General features: G+C 34.0%; 1 protein-coding gene across 15 annotated transcripts in view; it reads right to left on the bottom strand.

Annotated features, from left to right (window-relative positions):
- The window catches only part of PDLIM5 (PDZ and LIM domain 5), a 205708-nt gene that overhangs the window by 75007 nt on the left and 108740 nt on the right, over positions 1-21961 (bottom strand). For 3 of the 15 annotated variants that reach the window (XM_027597517.2, XM_027597527.2, XM_027597520.2), the window contains 6 exons: positions 14817-14859; positions 12797-13215; positions 6327-6341; positions 3508-3525; positions 3073-3245; positions 2664-2700 (listed from right to left, as the gene is read on the bottom strand). In XM_027597517.2, the coding sequence (XP_027453318.2) occupies positions 2664-2700; positions 3073-3245; positions 3508-3525; positions 6327-6341; positions 12797-13215; positions 14817-14859 (705 nt within the window). Of the gene's footprint in view, positions 1-883; positions 2106-2663; positions 2701-3072; positions 3246-3507; positions 3526-6326; positions 6342-9779; positions 9797-12796; positions 13216-14816; positions 14860-21961 lie in introns of those variants that run through there. The other 12 variants (XM_027597524.2, XM_027597529.2, XM_027597521.2 and 9 more) reach the window with 9 other exon arrangements.

The raw sequence follows: 21961 nt of genomic DNA, 5'->3' as shown, positions 1-21961 counted from the left end.
TTTTTAATATATTTTATTTATTTATTTGACAGAGAGAGACACAGTGAGAGAGGGAACACAAGGAGGGGAGTGGGAGAGGGAGAAGCAGGCTTCCCGCCGAGCAGGGAGCCCGAAGCGGGGCTCGATCCCAGGACTTTGGGATCATGACCTGAGCCAAAGGCAGACGGCCAACGACTGAGCCACCCAGGCGCCCCCATCTACTTTCAAATATCTTCTTTTGAGATGAATGAGACCAGGAAAGCCTGGTCTAAGAAAGTATATTTTCCTATAGAGGCGAGAGACACAGTAATAATGGATTGATGTCGGGATCATAAAACCACAAGCAGTATCTAATACAGTAAAAGAAAGACACCTTACTAAATTAGGAAGTATGGTGGAAATGAGCATAGATAAATCCTAGTTTTTTAAATACATTTTGTGTGCAAAATTTTAGATAGTAATCATCATTAACTGAAATTAATGTTAGTTTCTCCAAATTGCCAGGCAGTTGTCCTAGTCTATGGTGACATCAAAGTGAAAAAAAGGTGGAAAAATAAAAATGCCTTGAATGGGAGCACCCGGCTGGCTCAGTCAGTAGAGCATGTGATGCTTGATCTCAGGGTTGTGAGTTTGAACCCCACATTGAGTGTAGAGCTCACTTATAAAAAAATAAAATTTTTTTAAATACCTTGAATGCAGGCAAAATCCCTCAGTAATCATTTTCCACAAAGACTAATGCTGTGTTGTGCCATAGCCTCACTAATCTTCTATGCTACTCACATAAGGTATTATGTTAAAATGCATGACAATGCAGAAAAAAATAAACAAAAACAAATACAGGCCTTTGTCATACTCCACACTCATTTTAGCAGTCTCGCAAAATTAAAAATGTTTTCCAAATGAATTGTCAAGAGAATTATTTATTTTATCCAAGTATAGTGTAGCAAGTCTTGGATGGCACTGTTACTAGTTTCAGGGAAACAGAAAACAATTACAAAACTAAGTTAAAGGCAACTTTATTACAGTACTTTTCCAAACTTCAAAATGCATTTATTATTGAATTTAGAACTAACATATAATACATTATATTACAAAACAGAAAGCATATCTGGTCAGATATTAGCTTGCATGTATTGCCCAAAATATAGTTTCCTAGGAACAGCAGCAACACACAATAATTTATATCACTAAGTAAAATATTTCTGATGTGACATAAAGAATCATTTATAATTTATTTTATGTTCATTTAAAAACAAAGCAAAGTTATCTTTTCTATTTCTTACTAGTTAATGCCTTGAAGTTGTTTATACCCTAAAAACATCCACCAGTTTGCAAATATTTCCTTTGGTAGAAAATAGGATTTTTGAAGCTAACCAAACTAAAAGAACACTCAATTTTCCCATTGCAAATAGGGGCAGAATTCTCTTCTTTCCTTTTTTAGGAGCCAAATCTGGGCCTCCTTCTCTTCATAGCCATCCTGAAATAGTACCTGCTTTAAAAAATATCCAAATCTATAATAAACTCTATTCTAATAAAGTCTTCTCTGTTTTATCTTGCCTCCTCAATATTTGATTATTTAGGGTAATTTACAACCACTTTGAACATTATGTAATAATGAATTTAGAAGTAATCTTGGGAAATGTAATAACATTAAGGATGTATTTTCCAAATTAGATGAGGATATTATTTGCTCATCTGCCTCTGCTTCACACAACCAACCAAATTCAACTTACAAATAGAGTTCCTTTTCCAACGTCACCACTCTAATGACAATGGAAACAGATATAAAACCACTGAAGAGATCGGAGTCCCTTAATTTGCTCTCTTGGTTTAATATTTGTGAGCTACCAACTAGCACAAAACAAGTTCCTCTTCCTCTTTTTTACAATAGCAGGAGATGGTTAGAAAAGTATAGAAAAGGTTCTATTTTTTTGTAAGGCAAATTTAATACAGATTTTCCTATGAGGTTGGAAAAAAGAAAAAGTGAATGAAAAGGTATGTGCTGGCTGCTTGGGGGGGCAAGACTCATAAATCACTGTACGTTAAGAGCACGTGCTGAAACTTCATGGTGCCAGTCACGTAATTTTGTGTATTTGGGACTAAAGACGTGAAGGGGTATCTTTTCCCTGTGGAAATAAAAAAAAAGAAAAGAAAAGAAAAGAAAAGTGATAGAAGAGTCATAAGAAAGAGAAGGAAAAAGTTTGTACGCTTAGTTCATCATGCAGAAAACATGCTTTATAAAAGCTTAATTTCACATAGCTATTTTATTTAATAGTGAAGATTTTAAGGGTAGAGCATTTTTATAAATATAGAAATTAATCTATAGAGCCCTCCTGGAAATCCATTTTTATGCCCAAAATAAAATTTCTATAAGACAACACAAATTCATTCACAGAGATCTGTAGTGTTAGCAAAGCATCCCCAAGTATACTCTTCTGCCCACTTACTTCAATATGAAAGGAAATTAACCTTACATGAAATGAAGATAATAGCTACTAATTTAAAAATCTGTTAAGTTTTTTAAGTCCCACAGTTAAGTCCCACAAAAGATACCAAAGTTAAATGCTCAGCTTCTAGTTACAAAGACAAAAAGCCATACCACTACACTTGAAAATGTGAAAAAACAAATCGAGACCATTCATAAAAGGAAAGCATTCAATTTACCAAAAAAATGGACAACTTACTTTGCCTTCTTTGTATTTTCAGTGTCCGACTCTTTCACTGAAATATAATAAGCAATATCCAATATTAGTTGACTTTTTTTTAACTTGAAAAATCACTTGAGCAATTAATTGTACCAATCAGTATCAAATGGTCAAGCTGCACAGAGCCACTGAAGAACACTCCACATCATGCTGTCACTGGCTACATAGTATGGTCAGTACTATTACTACTACCGCTCCTATTGCTCCACTTCTCAATGCAATTCTCCCGGGCTAGTTCTTATTTACATTACCCACATTATGCATGGCCTAATTTAAGAGCAAACTGCCTCAGGAAAATTACTCTTTTCCAATAATCGCCCATCTGTCTAAATGCTATTCTCTATGGCAAAGAACATTTGTATATTAGAATCCCTAGGTATTTGCTTACGATGTTCAGTCCCAGTGATCTGGGCGAGGATTCGGAAAGAACGAGACTGAGTCGTTCCAGTCCTTGGACGCCAGTCTTCGGTGTCCTCCATCAGTCTCTTCTTGCTGGCATCACTATGAGTTGGTATGTGATAAAACTCCGTATTGCGCTCCACAATGTGTTTTCTTGGTGGGCTAGGATTAAAAGGGAAGGAAAGAATTACAAATCTTTAAATCATACTAAGGATAAAATACCCTCTGCCAAATTATAATTCACACATTTAGTATCAATGTTCTTTTTTATATCTTTTGCTTTTCCAAGTGAACTCAGCCTCAATTTTCTTAAAAAGGCACCCTTCTATAATAGACTTGCTTTTTCTTAAACTAGTAAAAAAAAAAAAAGGTATTTCTATGCTAACATAAAATAATATAAATATCTATTCAAGAGAAAGTTTACCGTTTAGGTGGGGTTTTCCTTTTAATTGACAGAAGAAGGCAGCAGAAGAGAGATTCCAGCATAAAGAAAAGGAAAAGAATAAGAAAAGGAAAATAATGAGAATTGCAACATCCACAGGAGTTTAAAAAACTTTTTTGAAATTACTTGTATTGTTCTTCTACCTATCTTATGCCTAACAAAACACAGGTATGGACTATATTCACAACCACTGTTAAATATTAACATATTTCCAAAATGTATTGCCTTTCACAAAATTAAATGACCATATCTTCACTACGCCCAGGAACTAAGAATGGTTTAGTACAGTAAGTCAGTACTTCCAAACACAATTCTGAAAAGGGTCAGAACTGTTACTTTCTATGGTTTTCTCATTCATGTGTATAGATATCCCTCATCCTAAATAAAGCTGTGTGCAGGTTCAGTGTAGGGAATAAGAGCTATGGTATATGGGAAACCAGTGAAATAGTTATCAAAACACTAAGATGTAAATCTTGGCTCTATGACTTTACAGATGTGTGATTTTGGACAAGTCAACCTCACTGAGCCTGGTTTTTCATTTATAGATGAATATATCACATACGAAATGGCATTGTTCTAAGCGTTAAATGAAATAATATATGTGAAAGGGATTAGTAAATTACAGAATTCAAGAACTTTGAGTTTGCTACGAACATTCATTTTTCTATTAACAAAGCATAAACATTAAGGAATTTATAATGTATGTTAATACTTTAGCCTAAGATCTTCTGAACATAACGAATACTCCGTTCTCTCCCCCCCCCCCGCACCCCCCCCAAGACATGACAAATGCAAACTTTTGGAAGCCTTGAGTGTAATTCCAGGAGAGAAAAAGGAGCCTAAGTCTGGACTAGCAGACTACTGCCGTAAGATCTAAGCAAAGTGTTCAAAGAGTATCAGATGTGGGTGGCAACACCTCCTGGGTGTAACTCATTGCTAGAAAATCACAGGTACTATCAGAACGCCACTGGACTGTTGTCATTTTAATAGTTACACTACCAAAACTGTGTTGGTATACTAGAAGAGTTTTTGCCCAGTGAACAACATGATAGGATTAACATTAACACTGGCTTTAAAAAGACAGGCAACAGTTTCAAGCATGACATCCTTCACGTAGTGTGTGTTTTATGCAAGTCATTTAAAATCTCGATTTTACCCATCTGAGAAAAAGGGATTGCATCTACCTTAAAGAGCTGCTTTGAGGAATAAATAAGATCAATAATGTATGTAAAGTGTTTTCCAAAGTACCTAGTGCACAGTAATGATCACATAATGTGTTCTTTTATGATGCCTAAAAACATTTGAAATGCATATTTTAAGACTATGGGTCATCCGCATATGTAAGTAACAGAACAGGGGCGCTGCGGTGGCTCAGTGGCTAGGTGTCCAACTCTTGGTTTCCGCTCAGGTTCAGGTCACAATCTCATGGGTCATGAGACTGAGCATGTTGGGGCTCCGAACTCGGTGGGAATCTGCTTGAGATTCTCTCCCTTTGCCCCTGTCCCCATGTGCATGTCTGTACGCTCTTTTCCTCAAATAAATAAATCTTGAAAAATAAATAACAGAATAAATAATATTTACACACAAAATATTTATAGTTTATGGTAAAATTTTAGGATTCCAGAAGTGAAATATCTATTATTTTACTATTAATTACTTTACTAATTACTTTTACTAAAAACCTAATCCTTTTTAAAAGAGAATTTTAAAAAATTAGAACAGGTAGAGTACTTCATAAACACACTACATTTAGAAGATATAATTTCGTAAACTGACAACTCTTTATCTTATGCAATTACTCGAAAAACTTCATATTTAGCTACTAAACTTAAAGCTTAAATTTCTCTATAATTAGTGAATGTAAGTTACTCTTAAATGGTGCCAATTTCAACTATAAGATTATTTTATTTCCTACAAAAGGTTTGGTCTGTAAAAATACAGACTTGTATTAAAAGACACTGCTTGTCAAGCTAAGAATAAGTACAATAAGAATAATAAAATGACACCACTTAAGAATACGTTTTAGCCATGACATACTTGCAAAAAGCATGGTACACCTTAGACTCTCTGATATTCACCACAGCTTAAGGCCTTGTGTTAAGGGATATGAAGTTTCTAAACATTTACTTAGCTTTTCTGGCTCTGACACTCTAAGCTCTGATGACTATGATAAAAGAAGAGCGTCACCTCACTGATTTTATTTTTAAAAATATATTTAAGCTAGGGGCGCCTGGGTGGCTCAGATGGTTAAGCGTCTGCCTTCGGCTCAGGTCATGATCCCAGAGTCCTGGGATCGAGCCCCACATCGGGCTCCCTGTTTCTCGGGAGCCTGCTTCTCCCTCTGCCTCTCTCTCTCTGTCTCTCATGAATAAATAAATAAAATCTTAAAAAAAAATATATATTTAAGCTAGAACATAAATTTAACTATCAAAAGCAAATAATTTATTTCAAAATATAGATATTCACAATTAGCGACTTTATTAAAACTTTTAAAAAAATACTAAACAAGAGAGGCCCAAACTATGTCTCTAACTCCAGTATACACGGTCTACAATACTTATCTATCTCCCTGAAGGTTCAGCTTACTAATTTTTTCCACTGCCGAAGTGGAAAACACACCCACTGATTTATATGAAGTTCTTTAGTATGAAAAACATGTTTCTTAGGCTCCTTAACAAATTTGAAAATTCTTGCATGGAGAAAACACTAACAAAGTTTGCTGGTGGTATTGAAAGTAAGATGTAAAGTTAAAGAGAGACAATAATGAAAATTACAAAAGGAACCACTGATTAGGTACTTACACGGTGCCAGGGTTACTGAAGGAGGAATAATACACACAAAAAATATGTAATAGAGTAGAGAAGACATTGATGTTCCCAGGATAATGGAAAATGGACGAATATGAGGCAAAAAAAAAGGGGGGGGGAGAAAAAAGAAAGAAAAGGGAAAGGAAAAAGAAGAAAATAAAAAATGAAATAATGAAATTCAAAACAATGAATTTACATGAAGATATTACACAAAACATCATGCTTCAAAATAAACATGTAAACACAGACAAACAAAAATGAACAAATGTTAGTCAAAATTCTGCTATACTGTTAACAGAGAAAGATCCACTATTTAAAAATATCTCTAGGTTGATTTAATTCATTTTAGCATGAATCCAAATTCCTATTATGTTCCTAACAAAAGGCAGAGAATAAAATAATTACTGGATGTAATATGTAGAAACAGAACATTTTAGAATCACTTAAAATCAGAGAATGGGAGAAAGTCTTTCACTCACATAATATGTGAAGTATATATTAATAGCAAATGTAATCTTCTCACAAAAATTATCCTGAATCATTAAAATAAAAAGTTAACCCCCCCAAAAAAATCACTATATCATACACCTGAAACTGTATGTTAACTGGGACTAAGATAAAAACCTAAAAAGCCAAAAACATTATTCTGAAACAAATATTATAAAGAAATAACATGCTATTTGATTTTTCTCTTATTTTTTAAAAATGTGATTATAATGGAAAATATAGGAAACATACTGGATCATAAATAATGGGCTATCACTTAATTTTCATACTCTCCTCTGTCATTACCACTCTCATTCACAAGCAAATCTCAGTAAGTTTAGAACTGATTTGTAGGAACTCATGCTTTTGTATTATTAGTGACCTAATTATTACCCAAAATGACATGTCTGATATGATATGTAAAGGAACTACATTAATAACATCTGAAAAAGGAAAATCTCAAAACATAATTCATTCACACAGCCTATTAACTGTACAATCATTAAAAACAAATATACTGATATACCATTATGGATAGAGAAGACTGAAGTATAAACTCTACAGAGTTTGTCAACACACTATTGAATCAATCCTGAAATGAAGTTTAGTCACAGTAACTAGCAATTCATTATGAATGTAGTGACAAAAACTGCCTACCGGTTTTAATACTAAGACTGCTCAGTGTAGCTGTTTTTCCTACATATATACCAAAGTCAGTTTCATAAACTCTACAGAGGGCTGAGTTTCACCCTACGGGGGTGGGATGCAGGACTAAGTTGATCTTAATATTTACTGATATGTACTCTGCTCCAGCCACACTGCAAAGCACACTTTCCTCTGCATTGCTATTTTAAATAGCCGGGAAATAGCTTTCAAAATAACCTCCCCTGAACAGAATTCTAGATACATATTTAAACGTTTTTAAGTTTAGGAGAGAAGTTTTATATCACCGTGAAGTTGGGAGGGAAACATTCTATGGTGTAGAGAGTGGCAACAACTGGAGACTTGATTGGTTTCAACCTAAAGATGCCGATTTGTATATATCGAACAAATATCTCCAAGCATTTCAGAAAAGGCACCCAAGAGGAACGGCCCATCATACACTGCAATGGCATTTGTGCCAATGTGCCCATGAGAAGACCTGGCTTCACAACCCTGGCTGTGCTGCCCACTTGCCCTGTGCCCTGGACAAAGTGCAATCTACAGAAGCCTCTCTCGCCTGAACACTGAAATGGATTACGATTTCTTTTTTTTTTCAGACTTCTTGTAAGGGCATATGTTTAATATATTTAAAGTCACTCTGAAAACCATACAAACACAGATTTGTTGTTAGGATAGATCTCCTAACTGATATATATATAAAAGAAGTACTATCAAACCCAACTGTACTTTATGCACATTATTCATTCACACTGACTCAACCCATTTAAAAACAAATACTAGGGCTCATGGGTGGCTCAGTTGGTTAAGCGACTGCCTTCAGCTCAGGTCATGATCCTGGAGTCCCGGGATCGAGTCCCGCATCGGGCTCCCTGCTCAGCAGGGAGTCTGCTTCTCCCTCTGACCCTCTTCCCTCTTGTGCTCTCTATCTCTCATTCTCTCTCTCTCAAATAAATAAATAAAATCTTAAAAAAAACACTATTAAAAACAAATACTAGTTCAATGTAACAGAAATAAGCCAGGGTCACAGTCAGGTGATGCAGAGGAAAGCATGTTCAAACTAGCTTCAAAAAACCTAAGCTTTAGTCTTAATCACTTACAAGATGCATGACCTGTAAAATTAAGTAACCTCTCAGTGTTCAAAGTTCAAATGAGAATTGAATCACATAATGCACCCAGAAGCACCTAGCACAATGGACAGTAATACCTAATAAATGAATCTGAATCCTGAATTTAAAAATATACATATTTAACCTACATACTTATATTTTATTTTTCCAAGTCCCAATTTTTCCCCTTTACAAGTAAAATTGTTTGTTATGGAATCTAGTAACTAGTCAAATTCTTTGTGTATAAGACTTTAAGTAATAAATTAGGGCTGAGCTCTTTCACTAGTACACTGGTATGCTATATTCCTATGTGTATGGAACATGGAACTATTCAATTAGTGGGACTACAGCTACACTGGAATAAAGTTGTTCTAATAATTTGATCGTTAATTCTCTGGTATGCCTAAAATAGTTAAATATTATATATTTCCAATTCTAATCTACATTTTGATGATAAATTTCAGCATATGCTCACACTAATCATAACACAAAATTAAGTTATCTAATGTGATTTTTATCTATTTTTAAGGCTATTAAACACCAGCCAGTGTACCATCAAGACCAACAGATACAATAGTGAGGTTTTAAAGGTATTCCACAGTGATTCCCAATGTCTATGCCAACTACCTATGACATTTAATAAGTCAGTAACTATCTCTCTTAATTAATTTCAAAGGTATATATAAATTTTCTATCATCCAGTGACACACAACTGTACACGTAGAGGTCTAAAACTTCCAGCAACATTGTTGAAAAAATCAAAAATGTTCTTAAAGAGACTTTAACCTGGGAAACACTGGTTTGTGATATGAATTTGGAAAACAATTCAGTTTTATATAATATGTTTTCTGCTAGTGGTACATATGTTTATGCTTTCTCTTTTATCTTTCTCTTTGTCTTCTAATAGTCTTAACTAACACAAATTACATTCCCCCAAGCATTATGTCTTATAAACCACTACACAGCAAACCCCACATATATTTTATGGCAAAAGTTAAATACTATTATTTATTACCATAAAGCAATTCACTACAACATAGCAATGCAAACCAAACTTATTGAAAACACTAAATGTTGATTTTTAAATGACAGCTGTTTCGCAAAATCTTAATTTTGCAAAAATCAGACACATTCATGCTGTTTACTCATATATAAATCACCATATTTCCTCTCCAGTAATGTGGATACTAACTTTGTCACTTGTGTTTTCTGTAAAGAGAAAAGTATTTTAAAATATTACTATCATATCATATTTTGCATCTTCCAAGGCCAGGGTCTTCAAAATAACATATTGGAACTGTTAGAAGAAATTGCAGTCCAACAAAATTGAAATTAATAAAGGATACATGAAGGACTTACCTCTTGAAAGCAGTGGCACATTATAATGCAAGGGCATACGGAAAGGGAAAAGGTAAATTAAACTTAAACTACTTGATGCAAAATAGCTTTCCTTCCAGTTTGGAATATAAAGTCTCATTTTGTTCTAAGTAGAGTAAAGAGGGAGAGGAGTAAGGAAAATAGCAAGTCAAGACCAATAATTTGTATATGTAGAAGAAAGATTAAAAATTTCTTAAAGTGCCTTGTTCATTATTATTTATAAGAAGGAACAAGAACACTTACATAGCATTATTAAGAAATCTTCTAAAACTATCAACATAATTATAGATTTCATACTTAACGATGAATAACAATTTCTCAGTAGTAATGCATGATGAAGAAACACTTATTTGTGTCTTATGTTAATTAATCCCATATAAATCTGGGTGAGACACCTACCAGATTGGCAAAGTGGTCAGTTACTTTAAATCACTTAAAGACTAATAATCTTTCTGCTTTGAGGAAAAAGACAACTTAAGAATTTAGCTTTATACCCTTCTGAACTCTTAAATTTTTGGTTACTGGCATATATTATTTTTAAAATAAAAAGTAATCAATAAAAAGTCACAACTCTCAACTGTGAAAGAGTTCTGTTGCAGATCTTTTGTAACATTATAGAAATATGAAAAATGTACTAATCACATAATGAGTAAATAGTCTGACAATGATTTCAGAAAAAACTTTGATACCTGATGAAGGAAATGCTTTCATCAACACCACAAAACACCTATTCTTCAAAATGACAGATTACTGACTAGTAAAGAGGGTGATTTATTTTTGATTTCTCTAATCTAAATGTAGTAAGAGAAATGTCAATGGCAAATTTGTCTTAGACACCACACTTTGTTTTCAGACTAATCAAGTTTTCATTGTCCTAACATGTGGACAACATTTGAAATCAACCTATTTTTAAATATACCCACTTTGCTAATGTGAAGCAATACTTTGCTTGTTAATGATGCAAAACATGTAATAACCCCCCTTCCCCTGAATTCTTGCACACTGCTAAGCCACAGGCACATGCTCAGTAATCACAGGTCCACTGATTAAAAAGCCACCATTGAGGCCTTATTCCTACACCACTGCCTACGGTTTCAGTTTGAAAATAACAAGCTTTAAATCATTTTAAGTTTAATCATCAAAGTTGTACCTGTAAAACAAAGGTTTAAGCTTCATATTCATATTTTCATGTTTTAAATGTAGTACTTTTCCATAACCTCAACTTACTTTTACCTGTACATTAAGAGTATCTTATGAGTCAGTAGATTTTTTTTTTCCTTAAAAAAAAAAAAAGAAGACTATTTTATAAAACTTCAAGAAATGTTAGTAAGGAGAAATATTTTTGTTCAGACACTTCTTCCAGTGGATCTTTTTACACTGAAACTGGAATATAATAAACATAGTAAACTTCTGCTTTTAGTTTTCTACGGGGCCAACAATTTGACAGGCAGCATCTTCTCAGAATATCTCCTTTGATCACTCTAAATTCTATTGTCTTAAAATAGACATACAAAAAAATACAACCAAGCCCACCTCAACACTACATACTATTTCTCTTCCTCAAATAAAAGAAGAAATAGCATTCTTTGAAGGACACTAATTTTCCTCAATATATACATCAAAACTTTAAAAAGCCACCCACAACCACAAAAATGGTATGTTCTGAGCAGTAGCTGGTCTTCCAGACCTCCTGCTCTTTCTCTCAGCAGCAGCCTGGAGCCCTGCCACCTTCTTTTCAAAGCCCCACGGTTGCCATGGCAGCAGTGCTACAGAAAGCACAGCTCCTTCATTACGTGAATTAACATTCGGAAGGGATTATCTCAGAAAGGACCTATGCACGAAATTATTTTAATTACATTTTCCTGGGAACTGGCATTGGTAAAAACCATCATGCATGCAGATGATTTCCCTTTGTTTTCCTTTTAAAGTACATTTTTGCCACAATAAATCTGATCAAAATGATTTTACAAAAACGATTCTGGCTTCAAGTATAGTCACGGAATTCCAAAAAGAATAAGACGACCATCTATAAATGGAAGCTGCTGAAAAAATGTACTTCAACCAATGTTTTTAAATGCCTCAAAGGAAAAAAAAATCATAGGGAACAGATTTTCAAAAACTTCCACTGACATTATATAGTTAGTGTCCACTTCTGTAAATCCATTCATTTTAGAAAAACCTTTACAATGAAAACATTCTCTAATTTGCTTCTGATGTTTGTGAGGCATCCTCTGATGCTATTGTTCTGTCATTACTGTTTGCTTTTACAGACTAAATTCTAGCTTAAGCTTATCTGAAAAGAATGTTGCTGGCTATCTGACCTAAGCTAATGCATCTTACGAAGACATGAGTCAAAACTAAATTTGTTTTCTGTCTTTAGACTACTTCCTAGAAAAAAAGCTTCTTACAAGCTCCTCAATTCCTCTCCTTAGGGTGAGATACATAAGCTGACACAACTGTAACCACTCCGTTTAAACTTTTGGTGACTAATAAAAGGATGGAAAAAATGAGAAAGAAAGACTCAAGGTTGGCCTTGCATTGTAAGTACCAGCTGCTCCATGTTATGCCAGGACTTGAAAAGAGTTACAGAGTAGTATGTTACGTGGTTCATAACATGTCAAAATGCATTACTTGGGTTTTGATTAACCTATAATTGCCTTGCAGAAAGTGCTATATGTATATACTATAAAGCTACATGTTAATGAAGCAAATAAAACTTCATCTCCTTTCCTTCAAAGAACTGCTGATTGGGGGTGGGGGTGTAAATTGTCTCCTGGAAATTGCCTGAAAGAAGAGTTTTGATAAGAGCAGAAAGCACCCTTGGCGACCTACCCATTTTGCTGTTTAATGTCCCCCTGGGATCCTCTTCTCTGCCCCTCTGCTAGCTCCTGAGCAGTCTCGGAACACAGGCTGGTGACTGTGGGCTGCCGTGGGACATTAACTGCAGATTTACCAGCGCTCAGTGCAGACGAATGCTGGTCAGCACTAAGACTGGCATTAGCATGCGGTCCAGATGCAGCAAATGAGGGAGGAGTGACAGCGGCCACGGGTGGAGGGGAAGCATGTGATGAAGTGTTCGCATGGGCTGGGGTGAAGGCGGACGATGGTGATGGGATGGATGTGACTTTTGGTGAAGACACAGAACCAAAGGGTCGTGGTGCCTTATTGTAGGCCATGTTGGTTGTGGAAGTGACTTTGGACACAGCAGGAGATGTAATGGGCACAGGTTTAACTACTTCTTTAGGTTCTCCCTATGTAAAATAAAAAAAATACACAAAAACACACCAAATACATGCAAAATAGATTCACTAAAAAGAACACATAGCTAGTTTTCAAAAAGAGAAACACAATCCGTTAGCAGCCCAAACTTTACTTGTTTCTAGATAAAAACAATGAGCATAACATGCATGCCAACTGATCCCAACATGCATAACACAGATGCACACGATGAGTGTATTTTTTTATAAAAATTAAAGAAGTTTCAAAATATTTAGGAACTAGAGTAGGAAAACTATCAAAATGCCTAAATGCCATCATAAATGTCAACAGACACTTAATTTTCCAAAAGGAAAAAATTTTAAATCCCCACAATAAACAAAATATCGCTAACCAAAACATTTATTTTAAAATATACAGTCCTGATTATAATTTCATCTTTCAAACATGTTTAATTACTCTCCAGAGTACAGTTATTTGATTCATGCAGAAAACGCATATTTCTAAGTCTCCTATTTAAAAAAAAAATTAAACAGAAGGAAAAGATCATTTTCTCATCTAACTCAGAAATGTGCACATTCTAATGAATTATTTTGAATGAAGATATTGCTTAAAAGAAAAATCTCAACAATCCACCTGTTTCTCTCTCTGGAATGTTTTGAGATATTATTTGGAGATGGAATAAAAATTCTTTCCCTCTTCCAAAATAAATAGTTAATAGTTACATGAGGAAAAAAATGATCTTAGATGTTTCTTTATTGCCATTTATCAAAGAAAAATTAACTACTAAGAAAAATCAATTCCTCCTAAAATTAACATAGCTTGTGTTTGCAAACCCTATCCCAAAGAAAGTGTGAAGTTTAAAAACAAAACAAAACAAAAGGTCAAGCTTCTATGACATTCAAGAATAAATTCCTATTCACCCTACCATCCCAAAAGAAAACAATCAAATTCTTTTAAAAACCTACAAAGGTAGCCCTATTATGTTTAATTTTAAGAAAAAAAATAAGTAATCTAAATTAACCTTGTAGAAATAATAAAAGCTAATTGGGGGGGAGGGAAGTAACTTAATGTCTCAGCAAATCAGTATAAGTAATTCAATGGAAAGGCACAAATAAAATTAAGGAGAAAATCCCCCAAAGTATAAACCAGCTGTATTATGAAAAATGGTTTGGGACAATTTGAGGTTATATATGACAGAAAGAAGGTACTTGCCAATAACCTAATCCAGAATACTCTGAAAATGTAATTAAAAACCTATTAATGTTACTAATAAAATGTTATCAAAGACTTGTGATACTCATTTTCAGTAACCACTTATTTATTCTCCTTAAAACATGTGAATAAAGAATAGGCAAATTAAAAGTGAATGTGAATGTAAGAAATATGGAAATAAGTTAGATAATACATGGCACTAGAAATCATGTTTTAATAATATCGGTATAATTACAGATGTTAATTATGTATGTGTTGATTTCCATCCCTCACCCCCCACAATCTTTAAAGGAAAAGAACTGTAAGGAAAATCGTACTGAAACTATAAATTGTCAGTATGGCCTAAGACAAGGAATGGAAATGACAGTGATTCAGGAGGGACTATCAAGTGGTACCTAGTGATACCAGATGAGAAACACACCTTCTGCACGGGAACTGGCTCAGGCTTGGGTGTAGAAGATGCCCTGAAGGGAAAAAAAAAAAGAAAAAGGAAAAAAAAAAACACATAAATTTTTGCAAACATCTTATTAATGGAATTTTTATTAGTATACACCTTAATATATTAAATAATCAGAATTTATAGTTTCATATCAGTCTTGACTATTTGTCTCTACTAATTAATTAACTTATGTAACTCAAATGCTGCAAGTACCTATACCCTTACACACCGGGTATTCATTAGTTATCTACACACTCAAATGAGGAAAGACAAACACCAATTGTGTTTCCTAATGCACCTGTGTTTAAGCTTTCAATTAAGGTTATTCCCCACCCAAAACTGAAAAGTATAATAAACAGACCTTCTCATTCTTGAGTGGTTCCTGAAATATCTAATCTGAACCTCTATCTCTAATAAGTATCTGCCTTTTCTCCTAACATCCAGGAATACGACCACAGGATATTGGGTCTCTCTGAAGATAATGAATAAATTCTGGTTGAACTGAGTCACGAAATGAGTATTTATTTTGTATTTATATTCTTAAGTGCTTGTGCAAGGTAATATATTTGTTGTGCTAAAACTAAACTAAACTAAGTTCTTCCATTAGGCTATAATTTCAGTGAAAGAAATGACCATATCCCATTTGTGTCTCTATACAAGCACTGTGCCTGGCATGTAATAAGACATCAGTAATGAGTGTGGAAAGGAGAGAACAAGGAAAGAAGGGCAAAACTCCATGCATAGAACATATTTCCAAATTCAAATTATTTCCGATATATGCTTTTTTATTAGGTTAGCATGGACTAACAGTAACAATTTGGTTGGCATGGACTAATAGTAACAATAATTGATTTGGAGCAACTATCACATATAATCATGACAAATAACCAAAGTTGCAACTATCCTTAACCCCATTTTTCAGATGAGGTATTTCAAAGTTGAGAGTAAGTAAATTACATAGGCTACAGCTGGCTGACAGTTCTTATATATTACAATACACTAGCTGCAGTCTAGTAACTAAATGATTGGGAAAGCTAAAGGCTATTTACCCAGTATTAAGGTACATTATGTTTAGTAATGCCAGAAGCAATGTGACTCTTCTTATAATACAGCTGTAGATAAGACATCAAGTACAAAATTCAAGAAATGTAACAACAGTATGTAAATAAGTGATAACAATTTAAGCTATAAACCATGAGATTGTTTTACTTATAGAGATTAACAGATCGCCAACAGAAGAAGCTAGCATAGGATATTTGATCTCTATAAGTATAACCTAATAATGAACTCTGATCAACATTTTGCAGCAACTGAATTTTCCAGTAACTAATTTGGTTAGGGCAAGCACTGACTGAATAATTGGCTAACCTAATGAGAGGCCACAATGGATGCTAACAGTCGGTTCTACAATATAGAATTATATTCTGTGAAGTTGCATAACTTTCCATGTGTACTCTCAAATAGAAAATTTCTCTTTTAGCTTATAGGGTTATTATAATAAGCAAAGGAAACAAGTTCAAGTACAGAACAGTGGAATCTTCCTTTCATTGAAATTTCACAATGAGATGTAATCACAAAGGATCTACTTATTAAAACCACCCAAGACATTATTGGAAGTTTGCCATAACAGGATGGTTTCCTTTTTCATCTGGACACTTAAAGGTGCATGGAACTCTTCTAGCAACATAAAAACAGTCTATAAAAAAGAACTTGATGTTTGACAGTCACCAAGTTTCCAAACAGAATAAAATGCATATATCCTATGTCTATGAAAACAACCCCTTAGTTTTTCCCAGGTGTTAGTTCTTAACCAATGTTAGCAACAATAACAAGAACCTCCGAATGGTTAGTTTACTTAATTTTGTAATCCAACCTCTTAATTTTGTTAAGCACAGAATAATAATAGTTCTAAAATACTTTATGTATTGGAAGTTCAACAAGAATACTGTACTGCTTGAAATCTTGAATTCACAAAAGAACTTAAAATCTGAAACTTGAATCTATTTGCCCTGCTTACCTTCTGATAAAGTCTCACAGTGCAACTACCTGAACTAAGACAAGCAGTCAGAAAAAAAAAAAAAAAAATGGATAACACACCCCCAAAATCCCAGAATTGAGTCCATTACACATTAAAAACACAAACATCATTTTGTTGGGAAAAGACAGACTTACAATGAAATGTCAAATAAAGTAGTTGGCACTAGGTGCAATAAAAATTTGTTTCTTGGGTTTAAATATTTAAATAACCACCAAATGAATGGTTATATAGATTTAGATTTCCTTAAAGTTAACTTCGTCACATGACATGCAGGTATTCATCTGACCTCTGAATATTTATAGGAGCTCATACTTTAAGCCATATAATTTTTTTAACCCTTCTATTTAAAATGGCCCTCATTTTATTTTTTTAAATTTTTTAAAATTTAATTGACATTTCTTTTTTAAGATTTCATTTATTTGTTTATTTGACAGAGAGACAGTACAAGCAGGGGGAGTGGAAGAAGGAGAAGCAGGCTCCCCACTGAGCAAGGAGCCCTAAACAAGGCTCAAACCGAGGACCCTAGGGACCCTAGGATCATGACCCAAGCCAAAGGCAGACCTTCAACCAACTATGCCACCCATGCGCCCCTAAAATGGCCCTCATTTTAGAGTGTGGTTTTGCTTTTTGGAGTAAAGAGAGGTCAAACTGTCCACTTTAAAAATATTTGGAAAAACATTTTTAACACACAGTATATGTACCTATAACATGCATTAGTTACATTTTAAAAGATCAGTATTTAAGTGTAGTTATCTTATATGTAATGTATTTTTTACTTAAGTGTATATTTAAGTATAACTACATACTCTTATGACACTAAAATTACTGTGCTTTGAGAAATTAAAATACATGACAAATGAAATCTGCAAAATTAATGAACAGCATTAGTACCAGCTTTAAAAAAGTCAAACTTTACTAATTATTACAAAATAACAAAGATATAGACCACCTTTTGCTCTCAAGTGTGTACAGATTTTTTAAATGTTAATAATGTTTGTGAGAATACACATTGTTGGAAAAACTATACATTAATACAGCTCTCTTGAAAAATAATTTGGCATTTATTTATAAAAAGCCTTGAAGAAAGCTCGTGCCCTTTGACATAATAATCAACTTCTGGGAATCTATCATAAGGAACCCACCTGAAAAAAAAAAAAAAAGGAACCCACCTGAAATATGGAAAGGGCTTTATGTATAAAAATATTCATTCCCTACAGTGTAACTTATAATAGTGAAAAACTGGAAACAGCTTAAATACACAATAATGAGGATATGGTTAATTGCAATAAAACCACAAGATGAAACATGCGATGATTAAAACCATTCTTTGAAAGAATCCCAAATTGCATGATAACATGCTTACTTTGTGGTATTAAATGAAAAAAGGAAGATGTAAAATAGCATAACCAGTATGGTCAGTGCATGGAAAAAGCAGATGGAAACAGACTAACATTTTAGTAAAGGTTCTCTATGAATGATACTTGTTTTTTTCTCTTTTGTGTTTTCTGTTTTATGAAACATACATGTACTACTTTTTATAGCTTTCTCAAAGTATGTTTCACGGAAAGCTACTTTTCAAAACACACAAAAAAAGAGGTTCTGTTACCAAAGAGATCTGGAAAACTTAAGTTATATAAGCATGTTAGCCACAGAACTTTTCAGAGCCTTTAAATGCCTAAAGAAAAAAATACTGCAGATTGTTGTCCATACCCCTTTGAAGTATGGCATACTAATCTATTTAGAATACTTACTTATTTAGGAAACCTTTCTCAAGACTGGAGTTAGGGAAAAAACCCTCTGGGAAATGCTATTTTAAAGAAACAGTAAAGAAAGTAAATCCTTGTAAGTCTGAAATGTTTACTTAAGTCTCCTACAAGTGGCTAAAATAAAGGAAAAGAAATATTATAATCCATACAATCCTCGAAACGTTTTGCCAGACCAAATATCTTCTTTATCAAACTAGTGCTTTCTTTAACTGTGTTTAATAAGATACCCAAAGATTATGAGAATAATGTAATCAATGTTTAAGGGAGGAAAATCCCATTTCCTTCACCAAACTGAAATATGTATTTCCTATATTCCCTGAGGAGAAAATCCTAATGTATGAATAAGAAAAACTATTTCTCAAAATTAAGATTTTTCTTTCTTTAAAAAAAAATTATACTGAGTATCTGCTCCTTTAGAAATATCAGAGATTACTTAAAAGTGAATCATTTTTAAAAAGACTTTTAAATAGATAAGCAGTTTTAAAAACTGAGGTATAATTAGTAAAAATTATTCGGTTTTACAAAAGTCATTTCTGCAAAGGCTGCAAAGCAGAATATCCATGTGGTCCTGTCTAAGCTGCAAAAGAGGATGTCAGTGCTGTTTTATTTTAGCTGTCCCAACTCCGTATTTTTTTGTTGGGGACCCAGGCTCTGACTCCCTTTCAATTGTCCTACATTATTCTCTTCAAATCCTGGAAAATACGCAACAGGGTAATATATCTCCATTTCAACCACAGTGATCATCACAAGTCACTTTTGTGTAGTGTGTGTTTCAAACCAGCAGAGATCCTGGCAATGGCTTAGTGCCATGGTCTCAACAATTTGCTTATTGTTCTCTCTTCTCTTAGTGTGAAGCCACTGTACAGGAGTAAGCCATGATGGTGAGAGACTAGTGCCTTGGCCCAATACTCTCCTCAGCTCATGGAATTCAAAGAACAAAGCCATCAGTGTGGCTAGAACAATCTATTTTGAAAGTTGATTGATTTTTGTGAGAGCAGCATCCAAAATAAAAATCCCTGGTGCATTGCATCCAGTTTCAGAACTTCTGGCTACACAGTTGAAAGATTTCTATGTTATAATGGATTTTATTATAAACTAGAATTGTGATGCCCTGGTTAGAATAATGCATAAGAAAAATAATGCCATAAATAAGCAATAGTTCTATCAGGGATTAGATTCAAAGGAGTCAAACAAAACTGCATCTTATGAACACCCAATGAATGGTGTTATATTTAAGTTATATAATGAATTAATGCATTTTTCTAATACTGCTTTATAAAATAATGTGCTTTTAGTTAAAAAAAATAGCCAATGAACGTTCACACTGGTATTTAAGAATGAGGAATTAAGCAACAGAACTAAGACTGATAAAAATTATTCACATTACTCATTATGTCTTGGTGACTCCTTCAACCATATCTAATACACTTAACTCATAAACAATCATACAGAAAACAGGAGGATTTTTAAGTTCCTCTTCTGTGAGATGAGCTCTATCTAAGTTTCCCACAGCATGGCCATCTTTGGGCTCACTGACCTCAAGACCCATAAACACTAGGGTACATCATTAATCACTTTAATTGCAAAGTTGTCAATTTGCAATAACAAAGCAACTCCAGAGGGGAAAAAAGTGAGCACTCAAGTGTGCAGAGGGATGTCTCCTTAAACAATTTCCCCATATTTTATTGTACTTCCAGTCTACTCTACTGCAAACTCAAAACTTAAACATTTAAATCACTTATGGCAATGTATTCATGCTTTTTTCTACACAATTTGAGAATATATGTAAGGATTAAATTTTCTGTAAAGTACAAAAAAGTTGTATAATAACACCTTTTAGCTTATAAAAGAGTGTGCTCACCACATATACATGTACTCATACACACAGTCTCACTTTCGATTTCTCTCTCACTCTGCACCTTCTCCATCTTACCTAACGGGGACTCATAAAGTATATATTTTTTCCTTTCGAAAGGGAGAAGGAACCTAAAGCTGGACAGATTTTGAACAGTAAGAGAAAGCCAGGAAGAAGACAGAAGCAAGGGAATTGTGCCAGCCCATCTGAGACCCAAGACCCCCTCTGCTTGGGCTTGGCTTGAACCTGGGAGAGGCTCTGATAAATCCAGAACAAACAGTTGCCACTTGATAATTACTTCCATACGTAAGGATGTGGGGCTATTGTTCTAAGATCCTTCTCAGATGGTCATAGCAGTTGATGGGGTTTTGAGGAGAAACTGTCATCAACCAATTCTAAATCAAGCCAGAGAAGGACAGAGGGAGGGAGGGAGAAAAAGTGGGAGGAAAAAAGGAAAGGACTTCTACTGAGCTTGCCTGACCTTCATGCGACACTATTTGGGGGCAGAGCGGGGGTTTGGGAGGGGAGAATAGAGAAGGGAACATTAGGCAAATTTAAAATGATCAAGTATTTCCCAACATACAAATAATGACAGTATCAGCGTCAGCATTACATTACATTACCATTTACTGGGGACTTACTAGGAACTCGACACTGAATTAAAGGCCTTATACACAATACCTTGCTTAATTTCAGAAATAAAGCCCAGAAATATTAAATAATTTAGACTGCTAATGCCAAGTTTAATGCCAATGTCCACATTTTCCTCCCTCTTATATATCCATCTCACCCAGCCAACAGATTAACAAATATTTCTTCTTCTAATGGTATGTGGCTTTATATTTTATGCTGGAAGTTCACAAATTCAATGCTATTAAGATCTTCAGAAATGCAAACTGAATACTGATCAATTTGAATAGTTTTGGTGACAGTTTTATATGTTACTTGACATCTTTCACTTGAGATCACCCTTTCAATCTCTCCAGTCATCAATATTTATTGAACTGCAGGCACTGTTCCAGCTATAGGGAATATAGTAGTAAACAAGGCAAATAAAGTCCCTGCCTGGAATCTACATTCTAATGAAGGAGGCAGATAATAAGTAAATAAATAAGATAGTTTCATACAGTGTGATAAATACAAAATTTCACATTTTTCTCCTTGACTCTAGATGGAAGAAATTTTTTTACTCAACGTTTATTTCCACAAGAATATTTTTAACAGGGTAAAGTTAGGTCTGTCCATTCTGCCTCATGGCCACACTCAAAATAACCTCAGAACCACTGAAGGAAAAAAATGCATTTTTCTAACTAGTATTTATAAAAGAACTTCTATCAAAAAGAATGTTAAAGAAACTCTTATATTTTAGATATGTTCAAGTTTAAATAAAAGGAACTTCAAAGTTCAGGATAATGCATTCTTATTATCGGTAAAATTCTTTTACAATGAAAATACTATTTCAGTGTAA

Source organism: Zalophus californianus, chromosome 2 (genome assembly GCF_009762305.2).
Source record: "Zalophus californianus isolate mZalCal1 chromosome 2, mZalCal1.pri.v2, whole genome shotgun sequence".
Taxonomy (NCBI): domain Eukaryota; kingdom Metazoa; phylum Chordata; class Mammalia; order Carnivora; family Otariidae; genus Zalophus; species Zalophus californianus.
The sequence above is the reverse complement of the archived record's forward strand: the minus strand, read 5'-3'. Positions and strand labels throughout refer to the sequence as shown.